This window comes from Takifugu rubripes, chromosome 3 (genome assembly GCF_901000725.2).
Source record: "Takifugu rubripes chromosome 3, fTakRub1.2, whole genome shotgun sequence".
NCBI classification, from domain to species: domain Eukaryota; kingdom Metazoa; phylum Chordata; class Actinopteri; order Tetraodontiformes; family Tetraodontidae; genus Takifugu; species Takifugu rubripes.
Genome location: NC_042287.1, coordinates 12,928,323 through 12,943,610, shown reverse-complemented (window position 1 = coordinate 12,943,610; position 15,288 = coordinate 12,928,323). Strand labels below are relative to the sequence as shown.

At 41.8% G+C, this 15,288-nt stretch overlaps 4 protein-coding genes across 5 annotated transcripts; all 4 read left to right on the top strand.

Annotated features, from left to right (window-relative positions):
• Nucleotides 1-1,681: 1,681 nt before the first annotated feature.
• LOC101066254 (cytosolic sulfotransferase 3-like) lies at nt 1,682-4,170 on the top strand. Its single transcript, XM_029834502.1, has 8 exons — nt 1,682-1,726; nt 1,968-2,103; nt 2,179-2,307; nt 2,393-2,493; nt 2,630-2,756; nt 2,840-2,937; nt 3,003-3,177; nt 3,249-4,170. The coding sequence occupies exons 1-8, from the start codon at nt 1,706-1,708 to the stop codon at nt 3,356-3,358; spliced, it is 897 nt and encodes a 298-aa protein (XP_029690362.1). The 5' UTR covers nt 1,682-1,705; the 3' UTR covers nt 3,359-4,170.
• A 992-nt stretch (nt 4,171-5,162) lies between these two features.
• Nucleotides 5,163-6,404, top strand: LOC105416196 (cytosolic sulfotransferase 3-like). Its single transcript, XM_029834507.1, has 4 exons — nt 5,163-5,454; nt 5,775-5,934; nt 6,010-6,138; nt 6,242-6,404. Exons 1-4 carry the CDS (start codon nt 5,434-5,436, stop codon nt 6,307-6,309), a joined length of 378 nt encoding a protein of 125 aa, XP_029690367.1. The 5' UTR covers nt 5,163-5,433; the 3' UTR covers nt 6,310-6,404.
• Nucleotides 6,405-8,955: 2,551 nt separating this feature from the next.
• Nucleotides 8,956-11,976, top strand: LOC105419100 (cytosolic sulfotransferase 3-like). 2 transcript variants are annotated; one of them, XM_029834497.1, is made up of 9 exons: nt 8,956-9,305; nt 9,410-9,528; nt 9,774-9,909; nt 9,985-10,113; nt 10,199-10,299; nt 10,436-10,562; nt 10,646-10,743; nt 10,809-10,983; nt 11,033-11,168. In XM_029834497.1, exons 2-9 carry the CDS (start codon nt 9,436-9,438, stop codon nt 11,038-11,040), a joined length of 867 nt encoding a protein of 288 aa, XP_029690357.1. In that variant the 5' UTR covers nt 8,956-9,305; nt 9,410-9,435; the 3' UTR covers nt 11,041-11,168. The 2 variants fall into 2 exon arrangements, with proteins under 2 accessions (XP_029690357.1, XP_029690356.1); XM_029834496.1 differs by having other exon boundaries at nt 8,961-9,305; nt 11,055-11,976.
• Nucleotides 11,977-13,083: 1,107 nt separating this feature from the next.
• On the top strand, nt 13,084-15,071 carry LOC101064076 (cytosolic sulfotransferase 3-like). Its single transcript, XM_029834498.1, has 8 exons — nt 13,084-13,260; nt 13,581-13,740; nt 13,816-13,944; nt 14,048-14,148; nt 14,291-14,417; nt 14,501-14,598; nt 14,669-14,843; nt 14,915-15,071. The coding sequence occupies exons 1-8, from the start codon at nt 13,240-13,242 to the stop codon at nt 15,022-15,024; spliced, it is 921 nt and encodes a 306-aa protein (XP_029690358.1). The 5' UTR covers nt 13,084-13,239; the 3' UTR covers nt 15,025-15,071.
• Nucleotides 15,072-15,288: the final 217 nt, after the last annotated feature.

The following is a 15,288-nucleotide window of genomic DNA, read 5'->3' as shown; positions in this document are numbered from 1 at the left end:
AAAAAAAATAAAAAAAATAAAAAGACTCTTATATTATGTACATTGTACAGTATATACAGAAATTGAAAATTATGTACAGAAGGAGTGTCGGACAGTGTGAAGAAAAATGAAGGTGCAAATAGGATGTGCAAATAAGACATTCCAGGCAGTTGGGATAAATGACCTGCGGTAACGTTCCCTTTTACACCGTGGGTGTAACAGTCTGCTGCTGAAGGAGCTGCTTAAGGCCCCCACAGTCTCGTGTAGGGGGTGAGAGGGGATGTCAGCTGATAATTGATGTCAACTTGGCCAACATCCTCCTCTCACCCACCTCGTCAATGGAGTCCAGAGAACAGTCCAGGAGTGAGCCAGCCCTTCTGACCAGTTTGTTGAGTCTCTTCCTGTCCCTCTCTGAGCTTCCACAGCTCCAGCAGACCACAGCGTAGAAGATCACCGATGCCACCACAGTCATAAAAAGTCCGAAGCAGTGACCTGCACACTCCAAAGGACCTCAGTCTCCTCAACAGATGAAGACGACTTTGGCCCTTCTTGTACAGGGCGTCTGTGTTATGAGTCCAATCCAGTTTATTGTTGATGTGAACACCCAGGTATTTGTACTCCTCCACGATCTCAATGTCCAAACCCTGGATGTTCACGGGTGCAGTGTGAGAAGCCTTCCTACTGAAGTCGATCACCACCTCCTTTGTCTTGCTGGTGTTGATGCGCGGATGGTTCAGTTCACACCAGGCGACAAAGTTGGCGATGACCTCGTTCCCCTCAGACACATGTCCAACGATGGCTGTATCATCGGAGAACTTCTGGAGGTGGCAGCTGTCCGAGTTGTGGCTGAAGTCCGATGTGTAGAGAGTGAAGAGGAAGGGAGAGAGTACTGTACCCTGCGGGACCCCCGTGCTGCAGACAACCATGTCGGACTCACAGTCACGGAGCCTCACGTACTGTTGGTGAGGTAGTCGGTGGTCCAGGCAACCAGGTGACAGTTGACTCCGGCTCCCTCCATTTTCCCTCTCAGCAATGATGGCTGGATTGTGTTGAAGGCACTGAAGAAATCAAAGAACATGACTCTCACAGTGCTCCCGGTGCTCTCTAGGTGTGAGAGTGACTGGTTCAGCAGGTAGATGACTGCGTCATCCACACCAATGCCCAGTCGATAAGCAAACTGTAGAGGGTCCATCTTGCTGTCCACCAGCTGTCGGAGGTGGGTGAAAACGATCCTCTCTACAGTTCACACCAACATTCTTGATCACATTGATAGAGGGTTCAGTCTCTCTTAAACATTTCTTCAGCAATAAATATATTAGTACTCATTATGCGGAAACAACTGATTAAGGAAACATTCTGCATGGAAAATTGTACAAATGATTTTTTTCCTTTGCTGCTTGTCCCCCAAATATACTGCACTTTGGAGTAAAAGTAACAGGAGCAACCTTGAAATAAAGTGTATGCATAAAATGAATACAAGATTAAAGTGTCGCCAGAAAAAAATCCCGATTCCCAGTTCTGGACCCGGATCATGGTTGGACATCAGGAGAAAATATAAATTATGAATTTGCTTTAAAAGGGTTAATGCCAACTTGATCAGAGAAGAAACTAATGATTGAGCTTGAAAGGGGAAGGGAAAGAGGAGGAGCTGTGCTCGAAATGTGGAATTGAAGTGAACAAAATTGTTTCAAGTTATTCAACAGAGACTAAAGCAGAAGAACGGAAAATGTCTGCAGATCCTGCTAAGGTGGGTCATCATCATGTCATTCACTCCAATGTGCAGTTCATGGAGCATTGGTAGAAATGTCAGGATGGATAACGAAAGGCTGCAGTTTGAACATTTTCTAATCTCTCAATTTCAGGTTTTATTTCTTCATTTACATTTGACTTTGATACAAACAGTAGTGATGAACACTGCATTTCCCTCTAGAATCCTCCTTGAAACAATTTTTTTTTAATTTTCTTTTTTATAAAAAAAATAAATAAAGGAGGTGCCCGTTCGAGCAGAACTCTTTGACTTCCATGGAGTGCCTATGATCCACTACTTGACATCCAACTGGGAGAAGGTTCAAAGCTTTCAGGCCAGACCAGACGATATCCTCGTTGCCACGTACCCTAAAGCAGGTTGGTGTATGCAGAGAGTCTGTTTACAAGGTAACCCTGTGTTTAAACGTGATGATTTTATGTTCAATACCCCAGGAACAACATGGGTTTCCTACATCCTTGACCTGCTGTACTTTGGCCAGACTTCCCCAGAGCGTCAAACATCTATTCCCATTTATGAGAGAGTTCCCTATTTGGAGAGCTCCTTTCCCAACCTGGATTCAGGTTGAACAGATGTCCATGTTAATGAGTTCAACACTGTAAACAGGCAATACTTGTTAATCGTCTTATTTATTTGTTCCCTATTCAGGAACTGAGCTGCTGGAGAAGCTTCCAACCTCCCCACGAATAATTAAAACTCATTTTCCAGTTCAATTTGTGCCAAAATCCTTTTGGGAGCAGAACTGTAAGGTGGGGAAATGATCTGTTTTGTTGTATTTTATTTTGTTACACAGTCTTTAAAGATGTGAAAGCCAAACTACCTGTGGATTATTACCTAAACCTCTCACAGACGAGGTTAATTGGCAACATTGTCCTCCATGTACAGATCATTTATGTGGCTCGTAACGCCAAAGACAACATGGTGTCATATTTTCACATGGATCGCATGACGTTGACATTTCCAGATCCTGGAGACTGGAACACCTATTTCCAAAGATTCATGCAAGGACAGTGTATGTATGGAATGACCTTTCACCTCTGTACTGGAGCAGAGTGGCTCATATTTGAACCATCAGATGTGTCTCTTTGTTTATAGTGCTGTATGGATCCTGGTATGACCATGTGAACGGCTGGTGGAAGAAGAAACAGAGTTACACAAACATCCACTACATGTTTTATGAAGATATGATCGAGGTAATTGAGGGAATATATTTAAATATTGCAAATCTCCCTTCTTAAACATTCTCTTTCTTCTTTAGGATACAGGAAGAGAAATCAACAAACTCTGCAAGTTTCTTGGTTTGTCTCCTTCAGGGTGGATAAACACACAGATTTTAGGCAAGGTTAACTTTGATAGCATGAAAAACAACGACATGGTCAACTATTCTACTGACACAGACATGGATTTCACAATTTCACGCTTCATGAGAAAAGGTATCTAAAATGGTTTAACCCAGTAAAGATGGTTGATGAGTGAGTCTAGACATGTGACTGTGGCTCTGCAGGGAAGGTTGGGGACTGGAAGAACGATTTCACCGTGGCTCAGAACGAAGAGTTTGATGAAGACTTCAAGAAGAAGATCAACCCTGCTCTTATCTTCTGCACCAACATCTGACCTGGAATGATCTTATGGACTATAAAGTCTGACAGATAAATGTTTTTCTCTGAACCAACTGAACATTTTAACAAATCCGAATTGTGGTGTCTGTATTATGTGTCTGTGTGAGTCGTCTATATCGACTCACAAGAATACATTATTTTCAAGTTTGCGTTCACGCTTCTTTTTGCATATCAACAATGTCATTCAACACATTTCTGACATCACTGACCTGTTTTCAGACCTACACTTGTCAGCTGTAAACTGCTGCAAGTTAATCATTATCACATTTTACAACCTCTAAACTTAATCAAGTTTCGTAATGAAATTTTTTCCACACTTCTGACTCTGGTGATTAATCTCAGCCCCTCAGATATATATTTGTATGCTTATATTTTCTGCGAGTGGGGACTTTTGATCCTTTTGTATTTTTTGTCTAGTTGAAATTCAGTCAGTGTGAATCACTCTGCCATGTGAGGGAAACGTGTATGTTCCTGGGCAATGTTCCCCCAGAGCATCAAATAAGGGCAGCCTTGGTGACGAAAGGGTCACTGCAGTGGAACTATTGTTATACAGCACAAGGTTGTTTGCCTCTTTGACACTGTACACTGTATGGCGCCATATTTTATTTCAGATTTTCAACAATTTGAAGAGTTTTAATGTTTTGTCTTTCAGTGCTGTCTTTCACTCTGCATATTCAGTTACAAGCATAGATTTCTTAAAGATGTTCCTGGTTGCGACGGTCTTTACAGACGTCACTTTCCACTCTGCCCATTTCATACCATGGGAATAAATATGCCTTTCTGTTTGGCACAGTTTGATCACACTAACTGGGCCATTTTCATGATTTTCGTTATATCATGTTATATGATACAAACTACTACATAGACAACAGAATGTTCTATTACAACGGATCTGTTACGATGAGAAGAAATGCAAAGAAGGTTTCCTTTTATGGTATTGTTTCAGAATAGTTGATGGGTACGTTTTAAAAACATCTGCATTTTCATTTCTTTTTTAACTTTGACCATAGAATATAACTTATTTATCATTGTGTCGGGTAGCTCCGATTGTGCAAATGTGTCCCATTAGTGAGGGAAAAGAAACAGAATGGAACCAGTGTTATGTACTTGCATTCATCTACAGGAACACTAAACTTTGGAATGATTGTGATATTTTACTGCAGGTGAGCAGCTTATTAAAGCACTGCAGCCTCAGAGGAGGCGGCACGTGCTCCCTTTTCTGTCTTCACTGGGAGAAAACGAAAAATATTTTGTATTTCTATCAATCTTTGCATACAGCATATTGTGAAGTTATATCATGCGACAAATATAGTATATCTTCAATGTCAATTAAAAAAAACATCGACCATATCACGGTGCGCATAGAACATTTATTAAACAAAGCTGCCCTTTATTATCACATTTAAATGTTATGTCAAAGACTGTCCAGTAGATGTCGCCAAACCAGCGTGTTTGATTTATTTTGAACTCTGCTGGAGGTTATGAGATAAAAGGCGTTTATGACGTTTCGAGTAATTTTGCTCACAAATGAGTTTAAAGGACATTTTCAGGAAATGTCGATGGCGGGCAAAGGAACTGATGGTTTTGGTGATATTTCGGATCGTGGAATGACATATGCTTGTCCAAAGATCAAAGATGTGTGCTTTCAATAATAAACCAACCCACTATGTTATGTAACTTTGGGTTACTAGTGCATTTACCTACTCTACACTATGGCGTAAGTTACAATATGTGGAACATTGAACTGCTTTGCGGTGATCTGCGCTGTCAGTGTTTTTTTCCCCCGCAGTTTACAAAGTGGTGCACTGATTAGAGGAGCTGTTTCTTGTAGACAGTTCATCATTTTGTTGATATATTGTGGACCTTTGCTTGTTTGCAAGCGAGGTGGGACTGAGAGTAGTTCTTCAAAAGGGGGGTGTGACAAAGAGGGAAAAAAAGGTGGAGACCTCTAAAAAGAACATATGGATTGACTCTGCTTATGCAATACCAGGAAGCTGACTGAGCTTGAAGCTCACATCTGGAACAACAGTTTCAAGTTGTTCAACAGAGAATCCAGCAGAGGAACAGAAAATGTCTGCAGATCCTGATAAGGTGGGTCATTATCAAATCATTCACTCCAACATGGTGTTCATACAGTTGTGGTAGAAATGTCAGGATGGGAAACAAAATCAGGCTGGCAGGCTGCAATTAGTACCTTTTCCAATCCTCCTAAAGTTTCAGTTTTAATATCTTTGTCCACATTTGACTGTGACACAGTGATGATGAACACTGTATGCAAGCTTCATGCTCAGTACTCCTCAAACATATGCTTATTATCATTTTTGTTTGTTTTATTTGAGCGATGGTGTGCAATATTAATCAGTTACTTAAACATTTGCACCAGAATAAGCTGTAACTTCTAACATCTGCAGTCCCAACATGACCCCGACAAAAAGGAGGTGCCCGTTCGAGCAGAACTCTTTGACTTCCACGGAGTGCCTTTGATCCACTACTTGACATCTAACTGGGAGAAGGTTCAAAGCTTTCAGGCAAGACCAGACGATATCCTCGTTGCCACGTACCCTAAAGCAGGTTGGTGTATGCAGAGAGTCTGTTTACAAGGTAACCCTGTGTTTAAACGTGATGATTTTATGTTCACCACCCCAGGAACAACATGGGTTTCCTACATCCTCGACCTGCTGTACTTTGGCCAGACTTCCCCAGAGCGTCAAACATCTATTCCCATTTATGAGAGAGTTCCCTTCTTGGAGATTGCCTTCCCATCTATGGGATCAGGTCAAGGAGATATTAAAGGGTCAAACCCTGTGAAATAATAGTCGTACTATGCACTAGAGTCCTTTCACATAGAGTATAAGTAATTTTTTTCTTTCTTATTCAGGAATTGAGCTGCTGGAGAAGCTTCCAACCTCCCCACGAATTATTAAAACTCATTTTCCATTTTCATAAAAAGTCCTAAGCAGTGACCTGCACACTCCAAAGGACCTCAGTCTCCTCAACAGATGAAGACGACTTTGGCCCTTCTTGTACAGGGCGTCTGTGTTATGAGTCCAGTCCAGTTTATTGTTGAGGTGAACACCCAGGTATTTGTACTCCTCCACGATCTCAATGTCCAAACCCTGGATGTTCACGGGTGCAGTGTGAGAAGCCTTCCTACTGAAGTCGATCACCACCTCCTTTGTCTTGCTGGTGTTGATGCGCGGATGGTTCAGTTCACACCAGGCGACAAAGTTGGTGATGACCTCCCTGTACTCCAGTTCGTTCCCCTCAGACACACGTCCAACGATGGCTGTATCATCGGAGAACTTCTGGAGGTGGCAGCTGTCCGAGTTGTGGCTGAAGTCCGATGTGTAGAGAGTGAAGAGGAAGGGAGAGAGAACTGTACCCTGCGGGGCCCCCGTGCTGCAGACAACCATGTCGGACTCACAGTCACGGAGCCTCACGTACTGTTGGTGAGGTAGTCGGTGGTCCAGGCAACCAGGTGACAGTTGAAGGCACTGGAGAAATCAAAGAACATGACTCTCACAGTGCTCCTGGTGCCCTCTAGGTGTGAGAGTGACTGGTTCAGCAGGTAGATGACCGCGTCATCCAGACCAATGCCCGGTCGATATGCAAACTGTAGAGGGTTCATCTTGTTGTCCACCAGCTGTCGGAGGTGGGTGAGAATGATCCTCTCCATGGTCTTCATCAGGTGAGAGGTTTAAGCCACTGGCCGGAAGTGGTTGGGCTCCCTGGCGTGCGCAGTCTTAGGAACCGGAACCACACATGATGTTTTCCACAGTAGTGGAACTCTCTCCAGACTGAATACTCCACAGAGCTGATCTGCACAGTCCTTGAGTAGTCTGGAGTCTGGAGAAGACCAGCGGTCTCTGGCCAGTATCCTTACTTGGCTGTCCTCGAAGGAGTGCCCACTCTCCTTTAGATGTAAGTGGACTGCTGAATCCTGACCCGAAGAGGTGGCGCGTCTGTGTTGTGCCATTCTTCTGTGGAGAGGTTGTTGTAAGGTTGTAAGGATACTGGCCAGAGAAGACCGCTGGTTTGAAAGGGAAGTCAAGGAAGCTATCCATGTCAAATTGGAAAAACCATCCTTAAACAGAGGTGGTGGCCTGAGGCGCTTCCTATCACCCACATGCAATGCAGTCCTCCACTCCTACCAACAGCAAAACAAACATTCACACCATTCCAGGAGACCCAGTGACTCACCACCATGTGATCCAGCAGACAAAGGGGAGACACCTCAACAGAAACTAGGTGAACGACCCGACCAACGACCCTGCTAATGACTCTCAGGTGACCACCCAGATCATTAGCATGCAAATGGTCCACAGGGGCTATATATTTTCAAGCTCTCTCCCCAGCGATTTCAGAACTGAAGAAGCCTTCTGGATAGAAGGCGAAACGTTTTCAAGAGAAGAAACCCAGTCCAGTTGACAGAGAAAACTACCTTGGATACAAATGCTTGAAGTTATAGTAATAACACACTGTCCCAATGCATGCTGGGAATTTCTTATTGTAGCACAAAAGGACGTAGGTTGGACAAATTCTAGAGCTAGCTAGAAATATCCAAACACAAAAGGCAAAGAGTAAGTTCATGTAAGCTTTAGAGAGCAAACAAAGGGAAAGTGTCACTTCCTGCTCTTCCACTCTCGTGCTGAGGTGGAAAATTCCACTCACTCTGCCAGGCCCCTGCTCCACACCCATCTGATCAGTTCATCATTGTCACATGTTGCTCCATCTTCGGCCTATTTAAGCCACTCTTGGACATTAACGCCTTGCCAGATTGTTATTGCTCCATGCCTGACTTTCCAACATAAAGTTTGATTTGACCTATTGGTTTTGACCCTGCGTGCCTTGAATAAAGCTGTCTGTTAAAACTGTCTGTAACTGGCGTGTTGCAAGTGGATCCCACCACATCCGTGTCAGGAAACATTCGTTTTTATATGTTCTGACCACCCAGGTGAGGTGAAAGTAGGAGCGTAGACTGCCCGGTAAATCGAGAGCTTCACCTTGTGGCAAAGCTCTCTCTACACCGTCTGCATAACTCTAGAAGCTGCACCGATCCCTCTAACAGTCTCACGCTCCACCCTTTCCTCACTCGTGAACAAGACCCCAGGATACATGAACTCCTCCACCTGAGGCAGAACTTCTGCACCAACCAGGAGTGGGCAAACCACCCTTTTCCCGTCGAGAACCATGGCCTCGGATTTGGAGGTGCTAATTTTCATCCCAGCTGCTTCACACTCGGAAGCAAACTGCACCAGTACATCCTGGAGGTCCTGGTTTAAGGAGACCAACAGGACAACATCATCTGCCAAAAGCAAAGATGAAATCCTGTGGTTCCCAAACCAGACTCCCTCTGGCCCTTGGCTCTGCCTAGAATTTTATAGGTTGCATTAAAGCTTCAAACACCATAGAAAACAGGTTAATTTCCAGGTTGTCTTGCAAAAGAACGGGGGTGCCAGATTCCAAAGAATATATGTTCTTGGCATAATATATATGTAAAAAGTTGAAAGTTGATATCATCCATGTGAAAGTTTTTTATATGCAGTAAAGCTCCCTGTTAATATGTCATCGATACCATATGTCCAATATCATATCGTTATCACTGAGACTTGGACTTCCACTGACAGCTGCCGTTCATACCAACATTCTCGATCACATTACTAGAGGTTTCAGTCTTTCTTAAACATTTCTTCAGCAATAAATATATGATTTGTTTGTTCGTAATTTTGCCTACAAAACTCTTAAAGGAAACAATCTGAATAGGAAATTATATAATTGATCTTTTCTTTTGTTGCTTGTCCCCCAAATATATTTGAGCTTGATTTTGGGAAGGGAAAGAGGAGGAGCTGGGCTCGAAATGTGGAACTGAACTGAATAAATAGCTTTGAGAGATTCAAGAGAATCCAGCATAGGAACACACATTATCAGGAGGTCTTGATACGGTAGGTCTTTGACTTGTTGAAACACAACATGCAGTTCATACAGTTACTTGTTGGAAATGTGTCGATGTCTAAATCTATTTCTCCATCAACTGTGTCTCGAACAGCTGGATTGACTCTAACAAGAAGCTGAATGGGCCTGAAGCTCACATCCGGAACAACAGTTTCAAGTTATTCAACAGAGACTAAAGCAGAAGAACAGAAAATGTCTGCAGATCCTGCTAAGGTGGGTCATCATCATGTCATTCACTCCAATGTGCAGTTCATGCAGCAATGGTAGAAATGTCAGGATGGATAACGAAAGGCTGCAGTTTGAACATTTTCTAATCTCTCAATTTCGGGTTTTATTTCTTCATTTACATTTGACTTTGATACAAACAGTAGTGATGAACACTGCATTTCCCTCCTCTAGAATCCTCCTTGAAACAAATGTTTTTTAATTTTCTTTTTTATAAAAAAAAATAAATAAAGGAGGTGCCCGTTCGAGCAGAACTCTTTGACTTCCATGGAGTGCCGATGATCCACTACTTGACATCTAACTGGGAGAAGGTTCAAAGCTTTCAGGCCAGACCAGACGATATCCTCGTTGCCACGTACCCTAAAGCAGGTTGGTGTATGCAGAGAGTCTGTTTACAAGGTAACCCTGTGTTTAAACGTGATGATTTTATGTTCAATACCCCAGGAACAACATGGGTTTCCTACATCCTTGACCTGCTGTACTTTGGCCAGACTTCCCCAGAGCGTCAAACATCTATTCCCATTTATGAGAGAGTTCCCTATTTGGAGAGCTCCTTTCCCAACCTGGATTCAGGTTGAACAGATGTCCATGTTAATGAGTTCAACACTGTAAACAGGCAATACTTGTTAATCGTCTTATTTATTTGTTCCCTATTCAGGAACTGAGCTGCTGGAGAAGCTTCCAACCTCCCCACGAATAATTAAAACTCATTTTCCAGTTCAATTTGTGCCAAAATCCTTTTGGGAGCAGAACTGTAAGGTGGGGAAATGATCTGTTTTGTTGTATTTTATTTTGTTACACAGTCTTTAAAGATGTGAAAGCCAAACTACCTGTGGATTATTACCTAAGCCTCTCACAGACAAGGTTAATTGGCAACATTGTCCTCCATGTACAGATCATTTATGTGGCTCGTAACGCCAAAGACAACATGGTGTCATATTTTCACATGGATCGCATGACGTTGACATTTCCAGATCCTGGAGACTGGAACACATATTTCCAAAGATTCATGCAAGGACAGTGTATGTATGGAATGACCTTTCACCTCTGTACTGGAGCAGAGTGGCTCATATTTGAACCATCAGATGTGTCTCTTTGTTTATAGTGCTGTATGGATCCTGGTATGACCATGTGAACGGCTGGTGGAAGAAGAAACAGAGTTACACAAACATCCACTACATGTTTTATGAGGATATGATCGAGGTAATTGAGGGAATATATTTAAATATTGCAAATCTCCCTTCTTAAACATTCTCTTTCTTCTTTAGGATACAGGAAGAGAAATCAACAAACTCTGCAAGTTTCTTGGTTTATCTCCTTCAGAGCAGATAAACACACAGATTTTAGGCAAGGTTAACTTTGATAGCATGAAAAACAACGACATGGTCAACTATTCTACTGACACAGACATGGATTTCACAATTTCACGCTTCATGAGAAAAGGTATCTAAAATGGTTTAACCCAGTAAAGATGGTTGATGAGTGAGTCTAGACATGTGACTGTGGCTCTGCAGGGAAGGTTGGGGACTGGAAGAACGATTTCACCGTGGCTCAGAATGAAGAGTTTGATGAAGACTTCAAGAAGAAGATCAACCCTGCTCTTATCTTCTGCACCAACATCTGACCTGGAATGATCTTATGGACTATAAAGTCTGACAGATAAATGTTTTTCTCTGAACCAACTGAACATTTTAACAAATCCGAATTGTGGTGTCTGTATTATGTGTCTGTGTGAGTCGTCTATATCGACTCACAAGAATACATTATTTTCAAGTTTGCGTTCACGCTTCTTTTTGCATATCAACAATGTCATTCAACACATTTCTGACATCACTGACCTGTTTTCAGACCTACACTTGTCAGCTGTAAACTGCTGCAAGTTAATCATTATCACATTTTACAACCTCTAAACTTAATCAAGTTTCGTAATGAAATTTTTTCCACACTTCTGACTCTGGTGATTAATCTCAGCCCCTCAGATATATATTTGTATGCTTATATTTTCTGCGAGTGGGGACTTTTGATCCTTTTGTATTTTTTGTCTAGTTGAAATTCAGTCAGTGTGAATCACTCTGCCATGTGAGGGAAACGTGTATGTTCCTGGGCAATGTTCCCCCAGAGCATCAAATAAGGGCAGCCTTGGTGACGAAAGGGTCACTGCAGTGGAACTATTGTTATACAGCACAAGGTTGTTTGCCTCTTTGACACTGTACACTGTATGGCGCCATATTTTATTTCAGATTTTCAACAATTTGAAGAGTTTTAATGTTTTGTCTTTCAGTGCTGTCTTTCACTCTGCATATTCAGTTACAAGCATAGATTTCTTAAAGATGTTCCTGGTTGCGACGGTCTTTACAGACGTCACTTTCCACTCTGCCCATTTCATACCATGGGAATAAATATGCCTTTCTGTTTGGCACAGTTTGATCACACTAACTGGGCCATTTTCATGATTTTCGTTATATCATGTTATATGATACAAACTACTACATAGACAACAGAATGTTCTATTACAACGGATCTGTTACGATGAGAAGAAATGCAAAGAAGGTTTCCTTTTATGGTATTGTTTCAGAATAGTTGATGGGTACGTTTTAAAAACATCTGCATTTTCATTTCTTTTTTAACTTTGACCATAGAATATAACTTATTTATCATTGTGTCGGGTAGCTCCGATTGTGCAAATGTGTCCCATTAGTGAGGGAAAAGAAACAGAATGGAACCAGTGTTATGTACTTGCATTCATCTACAGGAACACTAAACTTTGGAATGATTGTGATATTTTACTGCAGGTGAGCAGCTTATTAAAGCACTGCAGCCTCAGAGGAGGCGGCACGTGCTCCCTTTTCTGTCTTCACTGGGAGAAAACGAAAAATATTTTGTATTTCTATCAATCTTTGCATACAGCATATTGTGAAGTTATATCATGCGACAAATATAGTATATCTTCAATGTCAATTAAAAAAAACATCGACCATATCACGGTGCGCATAGAACATTTATTAAACAAAGCTGCCCTTTATTATCACATTTAAATGTTATGTCAAAGACTGTCCAGTAGATGTCGCCAAACCAGCGTGTTTTATTTATTTTGAACTCTGCTGGAGGTTATGAGATAAAAGGCGTTTATGACGTTTCGAGTAATTTTGCTCACAAATGAGTTTAAATGACATTTTCAGGAAATGTCGATGGCGGGCAAAGGAACTGATGGTTTTGGTGATATTTCGGATCGTGGAATGACATATGCTTGTCCAAAGATCAAAGATGTGTGCTTTCAATAATAAACCAACCCACTATGTTATGTAACTTTGGGTTACTAGTGCATTTACCTACTCTACACTATGGCGTAAGTTACAATATGTGGAACATTGAACTGCTTAGCGGTGATCTGCGCTGTCAGTGTTTTTTTCCCCCCCAGTTTACAAAGTGGTGCACTGATTAGAGGAGCTGTTTCTTGTAGACAGTTCATCATTTTGTTGATATATTGTGGACCTTTGCTTGTTTGCAAGCGAGGTGGGACTGAGAGTAGTTCTTCAAAAGGGGGGTGTGACAAAGAGGGAAAAAAAGGTGGAGACCTCTAAAAAGAACATATGGATTGACTCTGCTTATGCAATACCAGGAAGCTGACTGAGCTTGAAGCTCACATCTGGAACAACAGTTTCAAGTTGTTCAACAGAGAATCCAGCAGAGGAACAGAAAATGTCTGCAGATCCTGATAAGGTGGGTCATTATCAAATCATTCACTCCAACATGGTGTTCATACAGTTGTGGTAGAAATGTCAGGATGGGAAACAAAATCAGGCTGGCAGGCTGCAATTAGTACCTTTTCCAATCCTCCTAAAGTTTCAGTTTTAATATCTTTGTCCACATTTGACTGTGACACAGTGATGATGAACACTGTATGTAAGCTTCATGCTCAGTACTCCTCAAACATATGCTTATTATCATTTTTGTTTGTTTTATTTGAGCGATGGTGTGCAATATTAATCAGTTACTTAAACATTTGCACCAGAATAAGCTGTAACTTCTAACATCTGCAGTCCCAACATGACCCCGACAAAAAGGAGGTGCCTGTTCGAGCAGAACTCTTTGACTTCCATGGAGTGCCTATGATCCACTACTTGACATCCAACTGGGAGAAGGTTGAAAGCTTTCAGGCAAGACCAGACGATATCCTCGTTGCCACGTACCCTAAAGCAGGTTGGTGTATGCAGAGAGTCTGTTTACAAGGTAACCCTGTGTTTAAACGTGATGAATTTATGTTCACCACCCCAGGAACAACATGGGTTTCCTACATCCTCGACCTGTTGTACTTTGGCCAGACTTCCCCAGAGCGTCAAACAACCATTCCCATTTATGAGAGAGTTCCCTTCTTGGAGATTGCCTTCCCATCTATGGGATCAGGTCAAGGAGATATTAAAGGGTCAAACCCTGTGAAATAATAGTCGTACTATGCACTAGAGTCCTTTCACATAGAGTATAAGTAAATTTTTTCTTTCTTGTTCAGGAATTGAGCTGCTGGAGAAGCTTCCAACCTCCCCACGAATTATTAAAACTCATTTTCCAGTTCAGTTTGTGCCAAAATCATTTTGGGAGCAGAACTGTAAGGTGGGGAAATGATCTGTTTTGCCATGTTTTATTTTGTGACAGTCTTTAAAGATGTGAAAGCCATAGTTTACCTGTAGATTTGTCCCAAATCCTCTCACTGGCCTGGATGTGATACATTATAAACATGGTCCTCTCTGTGCAGATCATTTATGTGGCTCGTAACGCCAAAGACAACATGGTGTCATATTTTCACATGGATCGCATGACGTTGACGCAGCCAGATCCTGGAGACTGGAACACCTATTTCCAAAGATTCATGCAAGGACAGAGTATGTATGGAATGACCTTTCACCTCTGTACTGGAGCAGAGTGGCTCATATTTGAACCATCAGATGTGTCTCTTTGTTTATAGTGCTGTATGGATCCTGGTATGACCATGTGAACGGCTGGTGGAAGAAGAAACAGAGTTACACAAACATCCACTACATGTTTTATGAAGATATGATCGAGGTAAATGAGTGAATATGTTTAAATATTGTGATGGTTCTTTTAAATGCCTCTCATCTTTTTTTTTCTTTAGGATACAGGAAGAGAAATCAACAAACTCTGCAACTTTCTTGGTTTATCTCCTTCAGAGCAGCTGAAGACACAGATTTCAGGCAAGGTTAACTTTAATAGCATGAAAAACAACAACATGGTCAACTATTCCACCTTTGGCGTGATGGATTTCAACGTTTCTCGTTTCATGAGAAAAGGTATCTAAAATGGTTTAACCCAGTAAAGATGGTTGATGAGTGAGTCTAAACATGTGACTGTGGCTCTGCAGGGAAGGTTGGGGACTGGAAGAACCATTTCACTGTGGCTCAGAATGAAGAGTTTGATGAAGACTACAAGAAGAAGATCGACCCCGCTCTCAACTTTCGTACTGGTTTTTGACCAGGATTGATCAGTCCGAGTTATAGGGATTAAAGTCTGACTGAGATTGTGTGTTAAAAATGGGTTATTTTTAATACGGTGACTGAACTCTAATGATTTTTTAATGTGACATTTGCGCAAAAAAGATCTCATTACCTCTCTGTGCAAATCATTGATTCTTTTTGCTTGTCCCTTTTCTATTTTTTAATGTTCTCGAAGATTTTGCCAGGAGCTACAAGACTTCATTCCCGCCCATTCCCTATCTGCAGGTTATTGTGGCTCAAA

Coding starts and splice junctions, on each gene's coding strand:
- LOC101066254 (XM_029834502.1), top strand. CDS start 1,706: ATGTCTGCAGATCCTGCTAAG. Junction 2,308..2,392: donor CTTTCCCAACCTGGATTCAG/GTTGAACAGATG, acceptor TTCCCTATTCAG/GAACTGAGCTGCTGGAGAAG. Junction 2,494..2,629: donor TTTGGGAGCAGAACTGTAAG/GTGGGGAAATGA, acceptor CTCCATGTACAG/ATCATTTATGTGGCTCGTAA.
- LOC105416196 (XM_029834507.1), top strand. CDS start 5,434: ATGTCTGCAGATCCTGATAAG. Junction 5,935..6,009: donor TGCCACGTACCCTAAAGCAG/GTTGGTGTATGC, acceptor TCACCACCCCAG/GAACAACATGGGTTTCCTAC. Junction 6,139..6,241: donor CTTCCCATCTATGGGATCAG/GTCAAGGAGATA, acceptor TTTCTTATTCAG/GAATTGAGCTGCTGGAGAAG.
- LOC105419100 (XM_029834496.1), top strand. CDS start 9,436: ATGGGCCTGAAGCTCACATCCGGAACAACAGTTTCAAGTTATTCAACA. Junction 10,300..10,435: donor TTTGGGAGCAGAACTGTAAG/GTGGGGAAATGA, acceptor CTCCATGTACAG/ATCATTTATGTGGCTCGTAA. Junction 10,744..10,808: donor TTTATGAGGATATGATCGAG/GTAATTGAGGGA, acceptor TTTCTTCTTTAG/GATACAGGAAGAGAAATCAA.
- LOC101064076 (XM_029834498.1), top strand. CDS start 13,240: ATGTCTGCAGATCCTGATAAG. Junction 13,741..13,815: donor TGCCACGTACCCTAAAGCAG/GTTGGTGTATGC, acceptor TCACCACCCCAG/GAACAACATGGGTTTCCTAC. Junction 14,149..14,290: donor TTTGGGAGCAGAACTGTAAG/GTGGGGAAATGA, acceptor CTCTCTGTGCAG/ATCATTTATGTGGCTCGTAA.